The 20,177-nt window shown below is 36.6% G+C and overlaps 1 protein-coding gene across 1 annotated transcript in view; it reads right to left on the reverse strand.

The window, feature by feature from the left end:
- The window catches only part of LOC127557040 (aldehyde oxidase 2-like), a 111,609-nt gene that overhangs the window by 91,072 nt on the left and 360 nt on the right, over nt 1-20,177 (reverse strand). The window contains 3 exon segments of the mRNA XM_051990523.1: nt 1,924-2,032; nt 3,319-3,415; nt 12,437-12,494. Coding sequence (XP_051846483.1) covers nt 1,924-2,032; nt 3,319-3,415; nt 12,437-12,494 — 264 coding nt within the window.

Raw genomic sequence — 20,177 nt, forward strand, 5'->3', positions numbered from 1 at the left:
CAGGTCTGGAGGAGACTATCATCTCAAAGAATCCAGCGTCCAGCATCCACAGCCAGCCGCCATTCTCCAGCAATGAATGGAGAATCTCTAACCTTTATATACCTTTTGGAGACAAAGAAGAGGGAAAGAGTAGGAAAGAGCGGGAAAGCCCAACTGGAAAAGGCTATGAATCAAAAAGGAACCCAGAGACATGATGTCTGAATACCCAGAGATAAAGATGTTAGTGAAATACCTTGGAATGTTTTAGAGGGATGTTGTAAATTCTCAAGGACAGAAGATAATCAGGAAGTCTACTTTCTTGTTTATCTTGCTTGGGTTAACAATTTATATCCTTAGACTAATTGGTCCTCAGCCTTCATGGACCAGAGGGAGATTTACAGCTTAGGGGAGTAATTAGGAAGACTGAGACAAGGGAAACTTGTACAAGGAAACTGAGTCAGGACAGTTAAAGAGAGGCATAACAGGGGAAGGGAATAAGCATTTAAATGGCAACCTACTTTATGACAGGCACTGTATATGTTTATATGTATATGTATTTTAAAGTATGTATATATGTGTATGTGTATGTCCATATTTAACTGTAGCCTTCTTGGGGGAGGAGTGAGGAAGAAAGGGGAAGGAAGAATAAAGTAAAAAGTGCATAGTAGAGAACAACAGAAAACCTACAAGAAAACACAGAAAAAAAGGACAGCTCTGAACACATTATGTTGTATTCATTATATAGACTTTCTTGAAATGGAAATTTATTGCTTTATATTTTGAATCCTTTCTTATGTTCTGCTGTGTACTTGAATTTTCTTTTCCTATTTTGTCTTTGTTTTAAATAAATTTTAAAAAAAGTCTCATTTCTATACATATCTTTTTATGAAGTGAGCCAAATACTGGGAAAATGACTTCTCTTCAAAGTCTCCTATGTTTTGTTGAAGTCAGGAACAAAATCTACCCTTAAAGTACAAAGATATGTGAAATTAAACATGGATTTTTACTCTAGGATTTGGAAAAGTATTAAACCAAGTTTGCTATTTCTATACTAGGCATAAGTAGAAATGGCATACATCTGTAATATTTAAAATTTTAATTTCATTTTATTTTTAGAATTTTCATAAAGATTATAATCTTCTAGAACACAAGTTGTTTTCCACCTTACATGTATTTAATAATTTTATTTCATTTTATTTTTAGAATTTTCATAAAGATTATAATCTTCTAGAACACAAGTTGGGTTTTTTCCCCCTTCCAGGGATTTCACATTGAGATCATATTACAATGCATATTTATTTGATTAATTTGTGCATGTGAATCACTCTCTTCTCCACCTCCCTCTGGTTTGGATTGTAAGCTTCAGAAAGAGCAAAAACTTGGTCTTACCAAAACTTTTTATCTCCTACTATTGTCTGCCTAGAACACAGGATTCTACTAATAGTAAATGCTCGATGAATGGTGAGTTGAATTAAACTGCCCCAATCCAGTATTCTACCTTTTAAGATTAATTTTGGATTTTGTCATATAAACTTAGGGTTTACTCAGCACAGTGCCTAATGATATTCCACAGAAGTAGAACAAGAATAAAAAAGAGAAACACCATAATTTCAGAGAAATTTGTCACCTCCTTTTCTTGGTCTTCAACTGATCCCTTCTAAGATAGTTGATGACAATCAAAATTTCCACTTACATAACTAGAACTTGATTAGATAGCATGATAAATATAGGGACATATGATGGAAAAAATAGTGATAGAGGCAGAGTGGTGGGTGGAAAGTGTACTAGATGAAAAGGCAAAAAGGTACTTTAGACTCTATTCTGGAACCTAGAGAGGCTGCTTCTCCTTGCTATTGGACTCAGCATTTGTAAAATGAGAGGGTTGAAATAATCAATAAGGTCAACAATTTCTGATTTCATGAGAAAAAGCTAAAGGGCTGTTACCTGAATGGGATGAATCCTGGTTCTGGTGCTACCAATACCTTCCACTGTGGTGACTGCAGTTCCATGAAGTGAGCAGATAGGGAGCAGACAAGCAGTAACTGCACAATGTCTTCATATTTGATACACGAGTAAAATCAAGGTCAGTAATACAATCATATTTGGCGAGACTATTTGGGGAGAATGAGTGAATAGTGGAAAATCCTTATTGCTCATAAGTCCCGAGAGGTGGGTCCCTTTTAAGGGTTTGGAATCTTTAAATTTTTTTTGAGAAAAAAAGGCTTTGGAATGGTTATAAAGATCAGTAACCCCTGGGTGAAGCTGGAATGGTTCTGACCCCTTGTGAGTTTGGTGGAGAAGCAGGTACCAATGATGGTACCTGGAGTGGAGAAACATTGAACCTTGGGATATCTTGTAGTCTATCTGTAATGAAGGATGAAATTAGGGGAACTATCAGAGGCAGATGCAGGGGAAATTCTTCCCAGGATGAAGAAGGATGACTCTGGGTCAGGAAAGAGATCATTCGTTAGCTTCTGATCATAGCAAATTATTTATTAACTGGTTATTTCTACCTCCTGAAAGAGTCCAAGAAATGTCAATGCCCTTTAAGTTTTGACAGCCATAGGTGAATCCTGCATTGCTTTACTTATGGTACTCATGATACAGTTAAAAGAATGACTTCTGAGTCAGGATACTTATTTCTGTGTTTGAATCCTGGCTCTGACATTTATTAGATATGGGAAGTTGGACAGGTCACTGATTATCTTTAACCCTCAGTTTCTGTATCTATAAAATGTGATTAATACTACATATCCTGTTGTGTGGAAAATGCTTTGTAAACTGAAAAAAAAAAAGATTTTAGATAGACAACAGCAGACCCAGAATCTGGATATAAAGGTAATTAGTAGCAAGTGATAAGCACTTGTGAGTGTGTAGAGCTATGTCAGACGTCTGCAAATAAATCCTCTGGGAATACTTTGTTGGAGAATTTGAGGATAACACGGACTACTATGAAGGGACTAGGCCAGCTAATTGAGGAAAGAGGGCACTTACATGGGAAGTAGGTAAGTTAGAAACTTCTGAAAATGACCCTTGCATTCCTAACAGCAGTTTTGTTTGGAATCAGCATTGGTCATGGAGACACAAGGGATAGAAATAGCTAATTGCAATTCTCCCATTGTCCTTCACCTTCCTTGTCTAAATCATGTCTGGGGAGCCTTTGGTAAGGTACCTAGAGACAGGAGACTAGTAGTAATCATAATCAGATGATTCTGTTCTTGGATTCTGGTATTTAGGATCCAAGGGTAATGTTAGGAATTGTATTAATTAATGTTTTCCCTGAGAATGTTTCCCATTGAACTTCATGCCAGATGTTTTTCAGATCTTTAGAAAGGATACCTTATTTTCTTGGAAATGGGGTCATACTTTGATACCATCACTGTACAGGCCCCACAGCCGCCTCCTCCACAAGCATATTTGGTTCCTGTGAGACGGACTAGACAGGCAGAGTCAAGGAAAAGGTTTGATTTCTCACATTTTGTCCCTATTATAGAACATCATGATAAAGTAGATAGAGAATTAGGAAGAGCTGAGTCCACTTACTGCTGTTGATATACACAGTAAGGTTGTATTCATAAGGTCACTTAAATTAAGGGAATTCAGTCATCAGTCTGGTCTTGAAGAATGTCTCCCAGGGCCAATGGTCTGTCATTTTCTGGACCAACCTTTCTTCTTCCTCTGTCCTCTTCCCAAAGACCTATCAGTCTCACCCCACCCCACTCCCCATATAATACATGCTCCCTCCCTTCTTCCCTACCTCTGGTGAACTGAGTCCAGCAAATCAGGCCTAGAACTCAAATCATTTGTGAAAATATTTGAGGTTTTTCTGCCTCCTATCATTTACCCTTTCTCCATTATCTCTGATCACTTTCATCAGTCAGTCAGTCAACAAACACTTGGGATATATATGCAACTATATGGAAACACTGGAATATAAAGAAAAGCAAAAATATTGTTTCTGCCTCAAGTAGGTCACACTCTAATGGGGGAAACAACAATTAAGTAACTACACACACATAGAGTTATATCCACGTAACACACAGGCATGCCTAAATACACATGTGTACACAAATAAATCTTATATATACATATACATATATGGAGGAAAACTTAAAAACCTGTGTGCTGTGAGTTTCAAGGAAATACCTCCCCCTCAAATGTAGTTTAGAAGTCAAAGAAATATAACCTGAAAGGATGTGTAAAATAAAGACGGATTCTCAGTCTGATTCTACCTCAAAGGGAGATTTCTCCTATTTTAGGCTTTCGGTACACATGGACATTCTGATGGTCTGATGATATTAACTTTAGGGAAACACCCCTATCTGAAATAGTCTGATCTTGGGCACACCAGATAGGCTCCCTTTGCCATCCGTCCTATAGCTGTGTAGAATTCTGTATATGTATATGTGTCCTTGGCTGAGTTGTTTGCCACCTGGCACTTGGCCAGCAGCTGATGGTAATTAGGCTTTTAACTTCTAGCCTTTCCTCTTGATTTATTGACCTTCAGTCAAATGGACCTAAATAGGAGGAATTCCTCTTTGGGAAGTCGATTGGATCTTTGGGATGGGGAATTCCGCAATACAATATCTCTCTCACAGATATTTCTATGTCTGTCTGTCTATCTATCTATTTATCATTCTATATTTGTCTATACATGTATGTAAATACACAGATCTATCTACAATGCTATATTTGTCTATACATGTATGTAAATACACAGCTCTATTTATCATCTATCTATCTATCTACCTACATAAGTGCTTTTATATATATACTAGATAATGGAAATTATGGAAGGGAGTTAAACGTAAGATGTCTGCAAAAGTGTGAGGAAGACACGTTGCAAAGTCAAAATTTAAAAACCAAACTTAGGGGTTTATAGTTGATCACATGATTCATACTGATGAGGTCCTAAGAAACTAGATGGGGTTGACAGAAAAAGGCTGAAGTCCTGATAAAATTATTCCCTGATCCAAGTAGAGAAGGGCACTGATGGGGATCAGTTTAACCTTATAGACCTATCCTCTGTGGATGTTTTCATAGCCTTACTTTCCAGCCAGAAATCCAAGTTAAGTCACACCTTCGAGGTTAAATTTTCCCTCTAAATCTGTCCATGTCCCATGCCATCTTTGCTGAATCCCTTTTGGCGCAGTCTGCCACTCCATAGCATTCTGCCTCATGGTGTCTTGTTCCTTACCTTATTCTCACCATGTTTCACGGTGTCTTTCCTCTCATTCCTCATCATGTCTTTCTCCTTCTTATAGCTAACTAACTCTTTTAGGATGCTAAGCTTCTCTGTGGATTTAGTCTGTCAGTTAAGGACATTTTCCCACATCAAGTCATGGCTTTCTCCTGGCTAATTGTGAGTTCCACTGGGAACTTGTCTTTTCCACTGTTCCATTGTCCATCTTCCCATCTAACTCTATGCTCTCCCAACTCTATTTCATATTTACCACTCCTGGTATCTATTGCACCTTTTCATTTTCTCTGTAACCTTTTCCCCTAATTAAACTTACCTTTTGCCAAAGAGAATGGCCATTGTGAATTCTTCACATGATCGAACTTTGACATTTGGTGCCTATGTTAATCTTGATATTTGGTGTGCTGAACCTCAAACACATCATCTAGAACTAGGAATTGCTACCTTGAACACATCGATGGGGAGTTATTAAGTTTACTGAGAAATGGGATGGAGTGTAATGGACTTAGGAAGCTGAATGAAGGATGAGCTAAGGGAGTTTAGCAGCCTGTGAGCCATGGGCACTGGCCAGCCACATCCTCCTCTTGGAGAGGGAGCTAGTCTCTTGTTTCCCTCCTTGGCTCAGAGGACGTCTGATTGTTTTCAAAGTCCACAATCAAAAGAAAACATTCTCTATCAGTTAATCCTTTTCTTGGCTCTTTATTCTATCCTTTGTCGTCATTGTGTTATAGGCAAGGAATTTTGCTCTAAGATAAACTCTATATGAGTAAGAAACTACAGTCATCCTTTCCACATTTTGATTTCACTATATCATGGGTTAGCATAAAAAATTAAATGGAAATTTTGGGGGAGTTTTGCTGAAGTTGCAGATAACATGCAAAGATCAACAGAGACACTCAGACAAAATAGAAATTCAGAAATGCATAAAATATATGTATAGTATTATCAAATATCAACATATTTTATTTTTTAATGTCATAATAAAATTCAGACTCCTTATCTGGTATAAAGGGAGGGCCAAAATTTTTTACATGGATTTTTCAGATCTTAAGGATGTTGTGCCTCTAACCCATGCAATGGAAGGTACAACTGTAATGATATTTCTAGATAAGTAAAAGTTGTGAAGCATTAATGGATACTGAAAATACATTAAAATTATGACTAAAAGACACAAATTACAAATGTGTGCATTTCAATAGCAATATGTTAGGATAAAAGGCTTTTAGCATTTATGCATTCCTGAATCTCTTGCCAAAAATGTACAAGCTTTTGATGAGAAGGATCAATTCCAAGCCAGCTTATTTAGAGGGTTTTCAAGGACAATTGTGGCTATATATGATTTTTGCTTGTGTGCTGAGAGGTGTTAATCCCCATGTAAGATGAGACTATACTGTGTCATCTATGTGATTCTAAATTAGTCATCTATCCTTTCAGTACCCCTAGGAAATTTGAGAATATAAAGTATAGATGAGTTTTCTATCTGACTTGGTGGAAGAAGTTTCCCTACCAGAAATTCCTTTATCAATGAAATTATAAGAATAATAGAGGAATGGGGCAGTTAGATGGTGCAGTGGATAGAGCACTGGTCCTAAACTCAGGAGGACCAGCGTTCAAATCCAGCCTCAGACACTTAATACTTCCTAGCTGTGTGATCTTGAACAAGTCACTTAACCCTGAATGCCTCAGCAAAAAACCCCCAAAAAACAAAAAAAAGAATAACAGAGGAATAAACAAGCAAATAAACGAGTGGATGAATAGATAAACAAACAAATGAACAAAAGCTATGCATAAGGAAAAAGTAATATTTGGGATTTGGTTTAATCCAACTCAATATATTTAGACCTGTAGACCAAGATCCTTTATGCCTTGATATAGGGAAATGCCTGAAGAAACAGATGTGGATACCCAGAGAACATAGCAACTAAATTAGATTTTTAAAAGCTATATATAGGAGGAAGTAAAGGATGTAACTTGGGGTGCCAAAGCAAATCATGATCCTGGAAGACGTAGGTATGGTGAGAAAGCTCAGAACAAGCTGAGGTTAGAAATGAGAATTGAGAGAGAAAGACAACAACAGTAACAACAAAGTTTTAAGTTTTAAAATCTGTCTTTTAGGAGAGAAGAGTTTCCAGGCAGAGATAGGATAGCTATTTGGGTTGGTTTGGAAGGAGATAAATAATTAGGAGAAGAAAAGGATACTTAATTCTCATTCTGGTTCTGCTTTGTTTGCCAAATATGGCTGTTGTTAGACTGGAAAGGACAGAACAAACATGGCAAACAGGAAATCAATACTCAAGACAAGTAAGAAGATAATAATAGGGTACATAAGTGCCCTTTGATATAGTTTAGTACTGACTTAGATGACAACATCCTCATGCAAATGGGATTGCTGGACCAATGGCAGTAATATTTTAAAGATTATGGAGAACAGGAGGGCAAATGTCATCTTGATTTTTTTTTCTAATGGAAGAGAATGGAACTCGCAAATGATAGGCCAATGAGCTTGATTTTTATTCCTAACAAAATTTTAGGACGTAACATTAAAGATATTGATGAGGGGAACCCCAAAACTCTCTCTCTCTCTCTCTCTGATTTTGGGAATGAACCATGAGGTAGAGCGCTTGAGAAGTTCCTTTGAGGAGACTTTTTCCTTCAATCCTAACACTGTAAAGACCCCACCAACGACAAACAGCTTCATTCTGTTATTTAGGTGGGGCTAGCTGAGTCTAACCCCATTGAACTGGAGGAACACCCATTCAATTCTAAGATTTTTTATACAATTCCAGCTCAAACTCCATCCACCAGCCCCATCGGGAGCAGTAGCCAAAGGCTTCTATTATAAAAGAACCAATTTTAAAACCTCTCCTTTCAGAGGACCTAACATGCCATGCCATGACAAGGAACCCTCTGCCCACTGGGATGATATTCTCTTTCAGCGTTACCCTCTCATTATTCTCACCTATTTCCCTAATGAGATTTTATATCTCTGTTGGTGTCTCTCTACTTGAAACTTTACTTCTCTGTCAGACCTTGCCATTAAGGAATTCAGTCTTTTTCTATTCCTGCATATAGCAAAGGCTGACTTCTCAATGCCAATAATAAACTTCTTTTTATCAGTCTAGCTTTTTGGGTTCATAAATTCCTTTACAAAGGACCTATGTGCTGCCAGAACGGGGTTCCCACAACTTCCTACCTTGCGCCAATCCAAAAGGGGATTTAGGAGAAGAGGGGAACCTCTTCATTTGGTTCCCTGAACACTGAACCTGCCACTAACCTCATCATTTAACTCCCTGACCATCAGGAACCTTAATCTCATCATTTGGTTCCCTAAATCTAATCTCATCAATATGACTGATGAACATCTGAAAAAGGAAGTGCTTATTTTAAAGAGCCAATATGTTAAAATCAAGGACAGGTCATGCAATAGTAACCTGATTACTTTCTTTCTTTCTTCATTCCTTCCTTTCTTCCCTCCTTCCTCTTCCTTCCCTCCCTCTCTCCCCTCCTTCCTCTCTCTCTCAATCTCTTTCTCTCTCTCTCTCTCTCTCTCTCTCTCTCTCTCTCTCTCTCTCTCTCTCTCTCTCTCTCTTCTCTCTCTCTCTGTCTGTCTGTCTTTGTCTTTCTGTCTCTGTCTCTGTCTCTCTTTCTCTCCTCCCCACCCCCAATTCTTAGCCTAAACTTTAAGATTCTGCCCATGTCTAGAATACTCTCCCTTCTTATTGCAACTCCTGGTTTCTCTGGTTTCCTTCAAGACCATTTACAGAAGATCTTTTTGGGTCCTTCCCTACTATATGTGCCTTTTCTGTGAGATTACGTTCCATCTACTTTGCATATGTTTTGTATGTACATATTTGTATGTTGGTTCCCCTATTAGAATGTGATATTTTTCTTTAATAAATGCTTATTGACTGACTGATTCCACAATCTGTTTTCTGCCTCTCTTTTAAATTTATTTTATGTCTCCTTCTTTGCAATATCCACCCTCTGTTTTTGACCTGTAATTAATATACATTGTACTTGCTTATTATTTGGGTAAATTTTAAATTTTTTTTATTTTTGCTGAGGCATTTGGAGTTAAGTGACTTGCCCAGGGTCACACAGCCAGTCAGTATTAAGTGTCTGAGATCAGATTTGAACTTAGGTCCTCCTGACTTCAGGGCTGGTGCTCTATCCACTGTGCCACCTAGCTGCCCCAACTTGGGTAAATTTTATATCATTGCCATAGAATGTAAGCTCCCTGAGAGCAGGAACTCTTTCATGTTTGCCTTTATAGCCTTCATACCTAGAATAATGGCTTGTCTATTGTAAGTGCTTAAGAAATGCTTGTTGAAATGGATATTTTCTGTTTTGGACTGGATTTGCACATGTGATTAATTTTTAGAAGGAAAGTTTTCTCCTATCAATGCATATGAGCAATTATTATACAAATTATAGGATTCCAGATAGGAGAGATTAAGCTACTAGCCCAGAATTACACAGCCTCTATGTGTCAGAAGTAGGACTTGAACACAGTTCTTCTTAACTCTGAAGCTTTCGCTTTACCCTGTATACATTGTCTCAGGTTATATTCATATATCTTTGCTATTAATAAATAGTTGACTGTATATAGAGCTCTAAAATTTACAAAATGCTTTACATATATTTTCTAATTTGAGTTTAACCACAGCCTTATGAAGAAGATAATATAATTCTTATTATGCCCATATTACAAATGAGGAAATCAAGGCTCAGACAGGTTAAGTAAATATAGTACTGGGCCTGGAATCACTATGATCTGAGTTCTAATGTGACCTCAGATACTTATTAACTGTGTGACCCTGAGCAAGTTACCCTTGGTTTACCTCAATTTTCTCAACTGTAAAATGGGGATTATAACAGCACATATCTTGCAGGGGTTTTGTGATCAAATGAGATAATATTCATAGACTACTGCTTGATTCATAGTAGACACTATATAAATACTTATTATTTTCCAATATGTGACTTGCTTAAGGTCATATTGCTAGTTAAGTGACTTATTCCAGATCATTATTGTAGATTCTCACTCATTTTTTCTGACCCCAATTCCAGTGCTGTCTCTCTGTTGTGTAGTTAATTGAATTGAGTCTCATGATGTCTGCAACACTGAATGGTACAATGGACTAATGTTGGATTTTCCCCTAAGTCTTGACTAACATTGCTCTAAAAATTTCTGGTTCTTTAAGAACAGTACATTAAATTTGGACATTATTCAATTCATATTATTTTGAAGAGCTACACAATTCAACATGGAAAGTGAATGGGGAAGAATCTGGCCAGGGAAAACCTGGGTGAAGTAGAAGGATACTTTTCCCCATTACACGTGTTTTTCCAGAAGCTAATTGCAAGTTAGACAACCCATTTACTAGTCATGTGCAAGCTAAATACAATAGAGCTCTTTATTAGGTAATAATACTAGCAGAGCTTTGTGAAGCCCTTTAGTGAATTATTCAAGCTGAGCTAAAGTGCTTAGTTTTAATTTCATGACTATTAACTGGAGACTGGAGAACAAAGCTCTTTTGTGAGGCACTTAGCCTGGTGCCTGGCACATAGTAAGCATTATATAAATATTAGCCATTGCTATTATTGTTCTGTGAAATGAGCACATTTTCAAGTTAAATCAAGTAAACTGTATTGATTGCTGTTTGGGTTGTTGATTTTTTCCCCCAGCCATGTCTGATTCTTTGTGACCTTACTTGGGGTTTTCTTGGCAAAAATTGTAGTGATTTGACATTTCCTTCTTTAGTTCATTTTATGAATAGGGAAACGGAGGCAAACATGGTTAAATAACTTGCCCAGGGGTCACACATATAGAAAGTATTGGAGGGTAGATTTGAATTCAGCAAGTAGTCTTCTGGCTTCCAGGTCTGGCACTTTATACACTGTGCCCCGCCAGCTGCCCAAGACAGTATTGGTTAATCACCAAGTGCCAGGTTCTAGGGAAGGCACTAAACTTCACTGGGCTTTCTCTCAAACAGAGTAGCATGAGGACTGAGTACAAGTAACTATTTATAAAAAAAGCTACTATGTATAAACAGCAACTAAGTTGCTAACCATGTAATTCTACTGCTATACTCAAAGTTCCACTGACTGCCTATTGCCTTTTGGATAGAACACATACCCCTGTCATTTAAAATTCTTCAAATCCTGCCTCTAGTCTACTTATTACATATTATTTAGTTGTTATGATAATCAAATAAGATAAGATGTGTAAATAGTTTAGCACAGTGTGTGCATGTAGTAGGCACTATATAAATACTTATTCCCTTCCCAATATGTATTTATTAAAGTCTTACTAAGTGTCAAGAAAATGTACTAAGGACATTTAATGAAAAGCAAAAACCCATGGTATCCATGTCCTCAAGGAATCTACATTCTAATGAAGGAAATACCTCATTAATGTGGAAATAAAAAATAGAAACAAATCATTCCAGACTTGAGGGGTCAGCCAGTGAAAGGACAATGAGAAATGTTATGTTTTGTTGGAGGAAATCTAAGATGGCAGGTGTTGCCAGATTGTTGATTATAGGAAAGAGAATGAATGAAGGCTGGGAAAACTGGGAAAGTAGGAAGAGGCCAGGTTCCTCTCCTTTAAACACTAACTGGTCTGACCAGTTATTCTTCACATGTTCCATTTTCTTTTTCTGGTCTTTGTCCTGGGAGTCCTCCATTTATACATTGTTGTCCTTACATCTATTTTTTTTTTTTTTTTAGAATCTCTCTATTCTTTTAAGGCTCAGACCAAGTGCAATTTAGTGTTTCCTGATTCCTTTCCAACTCAGGCACTCCTAGTATTTTCTCCAGTTACTTTGCATTATTTTTACATATTTGCATTCACACACACACACATATATATATTTTCTCACAATAGTATGATGTGCCATGAGAGCAAGGACAGATTAATTTGCCTTTGTACCCCCAGAGTGTGGTTCTGTTTCTATCAACAGGATAATGCATAAGGACTTCTGCCTGGAAAGACAGGTATGACAAAGAGGCTGATATCAGCCCTCCTGACTAGGGATAAGAAGAATATTCTCTTAATAATAAATGCTTAACATATGCTTGTTGATTGATTGATTGGAACTGAAAATAAATCCACCTCTCCAAATCCATTTTTTCATTTGTGAAATGGGAATAATAACAAAATACACTCTTTACTGCAAAGGGTTGTGAGCAAAATGTTTTCTAGATGTTGAAGTGATAGAAATGGGATTTAATAATGTTATGGGGAAAGGATACGGTTCTTCCTCAGGTAGGACAGCAGATTTACTTCAGGGTCTGCATTTTTTTCTGTGACCTGGAGGAGGGAAGGAGGTAAACATTACTTATGGATACAATTCAATAATCCAAAACCATAGCTTGTTTGACATGTTTGTTTTGGTAATGTATAGATAGTATTAAGCCAGATTTGGTTTGGCACTGTTATACCCATGAAGACACCTGGAACTATTGTATTTTGTCACATTTATACCAACAGAATCAAGAGAACTTCCTGTTGAGATACCCATGATAAAGAAGCTGATATTAGTTGTCCTATCTGGAGATGAGAAGAATATTCTAAAATCCTAGAAAAAGGAACATTACTCCCTTTCTCAAAATGAATAAAGGGATAAGGCTTTTATTTTTAAAAAATTGAAAACATTTATTTTGTCACTAACAAACACCAACTAAAATGAACACCTCCATTTGCACTGTACAACAGAAAAAAAAGAATATTGTACAAGAAACTGCCCATCCCTACTATATTATGTTTTTAAAAGTCTAGAATCACATATAATTTTCAAAGCTCTGTGATTCATTCTGATCTTCCTTCTATTATCATCTGTCCATTAAAAGGAAAAAAAAAGGCTTTCACTACTCATTTGAATCAAATGAAGGAACATGTAAAGTGCTTTGCACAAGCTAATAGAAATGTTAACTATTATAATTAGATGCCATTTTACTTGGGAATGTTCAAGATTCAAGTCTAAATTAAGGACCTTCAAAGGCAACTAATGCAACTTGTTTATTTTATAGGTGAAGGATCTAAGGGAAAACCCAGATTACACAGGTAGTGAATGTTGGAGAAGGGATTTGTACCTGGGGCCATTTATTCTAAAATCTAGCATTCTTTCACTTGCACCATACTGCCCCCTAGTGATTCATGCTAAGGCCCAGACATCCAATATGCGACCCAAAAGCCAAACAAAACAGTACAAATTGCTTGCCTGGCTAGGGTAGGAGGGTCTCACCTGAGATTTTAGCAAAAATATCTTTCCCAATTAACAAGTCTAATTGTCAGGAAGTCTTGTTCCTGTGTTCAGGGTTTCTTCAAAGAGAAATCTTGAGTTGTAAAAGCCTAAAGATTTCTTGGGATTTATGGTGGATTTTATTCAGGTTTCTAAAAATCTTCCTTATATCCTAAATATATCCTATGCCCGAAGTAGTTAAAAAGCTTATAGAGATTTTATAATAAGAGAGCATAGTATTAATTATATGATGAAACTTTCTTCCATTTAGGGAGCTCAGATGTTGTACATTATAATTAGACTTGTCTTCAGACCTGAAGTAAAAGCCTAAACAGGTATATATCTTTGTAATTCACATCTAACTATTTTGCCCCTAATTCCTATTCTTTATCCATGAGAAAAGGAAAGGAAATGTTAAGTAATAATAATAATATGGCCTGTTTAAATCAAAAACCATGATTTGCCAAAAAAAAAAATCTATTTTAATGATTCTTAACAGTTAGGTAGGGACCTCAAGTCAGGAATAGATAAATTCAAAACCAGCCTTATACCAAGTGGCTTAGCCTTTGCCAGCTTCAGCTTTCTTATTTGTAAAATGCAAATAATAATAGCATTTAACTTCCACATTTGTTGTGAGGATTAAATGACATAATATTTGTAAAGTATTTACTGAATCTTAAAGTACTACATAAATACTAATTATTATTATTATCTACTCATCTTAACAAATTCTCTTAATATCTCCTTTTCCAAGAAAAACAAACCAAAATGCTTACATTACTCCTGGAATTCCAGGGTTTCAGTACTTATATTTTGTTAAGAATGTGAATATAAATTTACTTCATTGTTTGGCTCAGAAAGAAAAGTAGTTAACTAAGATTAGGAATGAGGCAATAAGGCAGGCACAAAGGATATATTATTTAGTGTTTTTTAAATTTTTTAGAAATATATTTTACTTTTATATGATCTTCATTTCTGAATATATCCTTCCTTCCCCATCCCCAGGGATGGAATAAATAATTGAAAAAATCAATGTAGCACATATGCAAAGATGTTTGTAGCAGCCCTTTTTATAGTGGCAAGGAACTGGAAACTCAATGGATGCCCATCAGTTGGAGAATGGCTGAATAAATTGTGGTATATGAATGTAATGGAATATTATTGTTCTATAAGAAATGATTAGCAGGTTTGTTTCAGAGAGACCTGTGAAGTGAGTAGAACCAAGAGAATGTTATACACAACAACAAAATTATGTGATGATTGACTCTGAAGGACTCAGCTCTTTTCAACAATGAAGTTATTTAGGGTAATTCCAATAGACTTGTGATGGAGAGAGCCATCTGCATTCAGAAAGAGGACTATGGGGATTGAATGTAGATCACAACATAGTATATTTTCATCTTTTTTTTGGTTGTTCTTTGCTTGCTTGTTTTTTTTTTTCTCATTTTTCCCCTTTGATCTGATTTTTCTTGTGCAGTATGATAAATGTGGAAATATGTCTAGAAGAACTACATATGTCTAACTTATATTGGATTGCTTGCTGTCTAGAGGAGGGGAAGATGGGGAGGAAGGGAGAAAAATTTGGAACACAAGGTTTTGCAGAGGTGAATGTTGAAAACTATTTTTTGTAGATATTTTGAAAAAGAAAATGCTATTATAAAAAAAGAAAAAAATCAGTGTAGTAAAACTAAACAAACCAGAAATACGAATCTGACAATATTTACAATAGTCTCCAATTTCTCAAAGAAGAGATAAACTGGCTCAGCATTTCTCTAAGACCAAGCTTGGTCATTATAATTAAAAGCTTTCAGTTTTCTTGTTTTGATCTTTCTATTTCCATGGATTTAATTAGCATTAAAGAAGTAGTAGAGACATCTGGTAACAAAATGCCTTCCCCTCTTTAGTTAATTTTGAGAGTCACTGAATTTCAACACCAGGCTAGACGTGAAGGAGCCAGATTAAAGTTACAGCAACACTTTATTTTTTTTTTTCCAAGTTTGGGTGAATTGGTAAATATCTCCAATTTCTCCACCCAAAAAGGAGATCATGGTACTCTCTTTCACATTCTACTTACTTCTTAGGATTGTTCTAAGAATGAATGAATGAAATGCTTTTTATCTATCTATTTAACTTTTTAAAATGACATTCAAGATGGTGTTCTTATTCTGAGATTCTTATTAGTTTTAATTTTTAAAATATTTTATCATATATTATATATAATATATTAACACATATTTTTTCCACATGCAAGTTTGTTATTTATTCCTTTCAGTCATTTCGGACTCTTTGTGACCCTGTTTTGGATTTTTTTTGACAAAGATACTGGAGCAATTTGTCATTTCCTTCTCTGGTTCATTTGACAGATGAAGAAACTGAGGAAAATGGAGTTATATGAGTTGCCCAAGGTCACATCTAATAAATGTTCAAGGGTTGGTTTGAACTCAAGTATTCCTGACTCTAGACCTAGGGCTCTATCCATTGTACTACCCCATACTTTTATATTAAAGTGGAATTTTAAAAATGCAGTTGCCTAGGATCAAATAGTCAATAAGTGAATGAGGCCACATTTAAACTCAGAAAGATGTGATTTCTTGACTCCAGGATTAGCACTCTATCCACTGTGCCTTCTAGACACCCATATTCGAGGTAGTCTTTTATTTTTGCTGTTATTGTGGCAATTACTACTCTCCTCCTTTTGTAGATTATTTCTGCTTGCTAAAGAAACATGAAGCAAATCCTGTTTGAGCTTCAAACCAGAAGAATGAATGGCAATCACAAATTGTCATGATATTCAGTGCTATTACTTGGGTAAATTGACAGTGACAAGGAACAGCTTCATGCTATTGGCAGTTGCTTAGACTATTTAGTGGTGACTTTAATCAGTAGATATTCCTTCAGCCAGAGGGAGTTGATGTTAATGAAGGCAGGGGCATCAAAGGGCTCATAAGCTCCTGAATATTCATGTCTATGTGCAGTGACTGAGGATATAGACCTGGCCCTTGAAGACCACAACTGGACTTTGCCCTTCACCCCTTTCTGGGACTTGACAACACAGTGGCAGGTAAACTCACACATATGAGAAAAGGAAAGGGAAATGTTATGCCATAATAATATGACTTATTTAAAATAAGTTTCACGATTTGCAAAAAAATGAGTAATTCATCTGTTTTAATGATTCTTGGCAGCTAGGCAGGGGTAGGGCGTTGAACCTGGAATCAGAAAGACAATAAGTTCACAATCAGCCTTAGACACTTGACCTTAACTTTAACCTTTTTCCAGCGTCAGCTTTTTCATCCCATGATTATTGACATTTCAGCTGGATGGTGCAATGGGTAGAGTTCTGGTCCTGGAATCAGGAACACTCATCTTCATGAGTTCAAATCTGGCTTCAGACTTTTGCTAGCTGTGTTCTCTGGGTAGGTCACTTAATCCTGTCTGCCTCAGTTTCCTCATCTGCAAAATGAGCTGGAGAAGGAAATGGCAAACTACTCCGGTATCTTTGCCAAGAAAACCCCAAGTGAGATTACAAAGAGTTGAACATGACAGAACAGTGGAATATTCTTGGCAAGTGGCCTAGCCTTTGCCAATCACAGCTTTCTTATCCCATAACTGAAGTGAGAATTAAATGAAATACCATTTGTAAAGCACTTACCAAACTTTAAAATGTTATATAAATACTTGCTATTGTTATTTTTTACTCATCTTTACTGATTTTTTTAAATACCTTCCTTGTGCTAAAAACATTGCATCCCAATTCAAAACATTTCAAGCTTGTTTTTGTTTTGTTTTGTTTTGTTTTGTTTTTGTGAACTTCCAAATCCAGGACAAAAGCCTCAATGTTTAAATAAGTATTATAGAGGAGCAAATTTCATTACAAAGAAATTATTTCCTACCATGTCAATTTGGTTCACCGCAGTTTGCCCATTTCATTTATGTTGAAGTAAAGTTCTAAGGAGAAGAAGAGCTTCAAGGACATGTGATGGAGGAGATATACCATCTTTAACAATTCTTGAATCTTGAAGATATCTGGGTTATTGTGAGCTTTTATAGGATTTTTGTACAAGGGCAGTGCTTGGTTCTTGGAGTTCCCCAGAATTCTGACTTTTTAGTTGATGTGCTTAAGGTTCTCACTCATGCTTCACACAAGACCATGGTCTTGAAGAGAGTAATTCTTAGGATACTAGATTTTTTTTGCACACTCCATTAGATTGTTACATCCTTTGGACCTATTGCACAATTTAGGCATTCTTTAGGAAGTGACAATCTTTATCTTAGTAGCCAAGGAATATCAGATAAACTGGATTTGGTCATTCTCCTTTCCTGTAGTTCCATGAGACTCATACTTGGCCCCATTCTGGCAGGCAAATTTCACCCATTTGTGGGTAACAAACAGGCAAGGGAGGTGACCAGGAGGTCCTCATATGGGGTATTAGACTGGACAAAATGGCCAGGCCAACTTCTCCACAAATTCCTTACTGACATCATTAATGAAAACCTTTTTGGCTTCAAGCTTCTTCCTAGTTTCTTCAAAGTTCTCCTCCTCCCTGAAAGAGCATTGCTCTTTCAGTCACAATAGAATACAGAATGTGTCCAAGTCTTTACTGTAGGCAAGAACCACAATTTCTTTGCCTGACCTTATCAGTATTTGATAGAGCTGGAGCTATCAGACAAACTAGGGCTAAGGAGACTTGACAATCCCAATCTTAAACTACAATTTTAGCCAGAGTGTGAAATATAAAATATGGAAAGAAAATGAGATCCAAAAGAATGCTAGATGTGGTAGGAGAGGACCCAGGTTCAAATGCTGGCTTTGCCTCTTACTACTCTTACCTGTGACTTTAGGCCAATGAATCCAACTCTATGGACCCTAAGTTTCTAGTCTCTAAATTGAGGTGGTTGGATTAAAAGGTTCTTTCCAGCTCTATAACCATATTTCTTAGTCCCTTCCCTGCCCAGAACTAGAACACCAAGATCTGAGATCCTTCTTCCTGTGAGCTGAGTCACACTCAGAGGAGAAACCTGTAGGCAGTTTGTGCTCCCGGTCACCAACATTTTAAATTCTGTTCTGCAAGACTTTGCTGGATTTGTTTTTTCCCCAAGAAACACAAGAGAGCTTGTAAATCACGCTAGATGTGATGGGAAAGGACCATTTCACCTAATTTCTTCAATTCGTTCATCTGTGAAATGGGAAAATAATGGCACTTACCTCCCAAAGTTTTCGTGAGGGTCAAAAGAGATAGCATTTTGCAAACTTGAAGGTGATATGTAAATTCTAGCAATTATTATTATCATCCGGAGCAGGATTTCTTAAACTTTTCCCACTCATGACCCCTTTTCACCCAAGAAATTTTTATATGACCCTGGGTATATAAATACATAAAATAGGCATATAAGTCAAATACTTACTGATAATAAATCATAAGATGAAAGCAAATTTACAGAATAATGAGATGGATATTTTTTACATCTTGTTTATTTTTACATAAAGAATTAATTCCTGGCAGAATATTTAATACTACAGAATGAAGACCATTTAGAAACCTTTTACTGTTGTAAATTTTTTGCAGCCCCCACATTCAATTATGCTACCCCTATGGGGTCAGGACATACAATTTAAGAGGCTTTGCTTTAGAGATCACTTTCCTTGTTTAATGGAGTTGATTTTTCAATGATAGAATCACACAATAAAGGCCAGATCAGATGAATGTTATGCTAACAATACTTAAATTTGACCACACTGGGGCTCCTCTCCAGAGGTATGAATGAACCTCTTATCTTGAGTGAATCAAAAAGGGACTGATAAGATAAGATGAAAAAGGATAAGCAAGGCTGTCCACTGAGTCCAGAAGGCAGAGTGGAAGAGATACCCAATTTGCAAAAAGTAACATGGAGTTAGAAAAGGAGAAGTTTTGTAACTGACAAAACATTTACATTTGGGAACACAACTATAGAAAAAGGAGCTAGAATTTTGGGAGAGGAGCTGCTTAGGCATAGGAGTGTGCAGAAGTTGTGTTTCTGAAACTCTTGGACTACAAACCTGAGGGAGCTCACCCTTTAATTTTCTCTTGCCCTTGAGCTCTTTTATGGGAAGAAGTCCCAGAGATCTCTAACTCAACACATCCAAATTGAATGCATAAATTTCTTCTCCCTCCCCAAAAAACCCATACCAAAACCTCCCCACACATTCCTCTCTTTTAAACTTCTATTTCTGTTGAAGGCACCATCTCCTTTCAGCTTCCTAGGATCATAAGCTTATAATCTCAGCATTATCCTTAACTCTTCATTCATCTTGTTTCTTTCCTCTCCATCTCCTCATTTCACTCCTCCTCACCTTAAATATGCAACACTTGTCAAATCTTGCCATTTCCACCTTCACAGTTTATCTCAGATCTTATCCCTTGTCTTCACTCACAAATTTAATGATCATGTCTGGATATTATAGAGAAAGGATCCTTGTTTCAGGCCCTCATCAACTCTTCCCTGATAATTGCAATAGCTTCCAAATTCATAACCAGGCTTCAAATTTTTCCCCCATTTCAGTTCATTCTATTATCATTGATAAAATTTTCCCTGGCTGCAGATCTCATCATGTTGCTCTTCTAAAATAAGTCCAGTGCCACTGGGCTATTGCCTCAGGGATAAAATATAAACCCTTCTGTTTAGCTTTTAAAAACCCTTTATAACTTGTTCCTAATTCATTTTTCCAGTGTCACTGGAAATTACTCTTTTGAAGCCTGTGCTCTAGTCAAATA

The sequence above is a fragment of the Antechinus flavipes genome, chromosome 3 (genome assembly GCF_016432865.1).
Source record: "Antechinus flavipes isolate AdamAnt ecotype Samford, QLD, Australia chromosome 3, AdamAnt_v2, whole genome shotgun sequence".
NCBI classification, from domain to species: domain Eukaryota; kingdom Metazoa; phylum Chordata; class Mammalia; order Dasyuromorphia; family Dasyuridae; genus Antechinus; species Antechinus flavipes.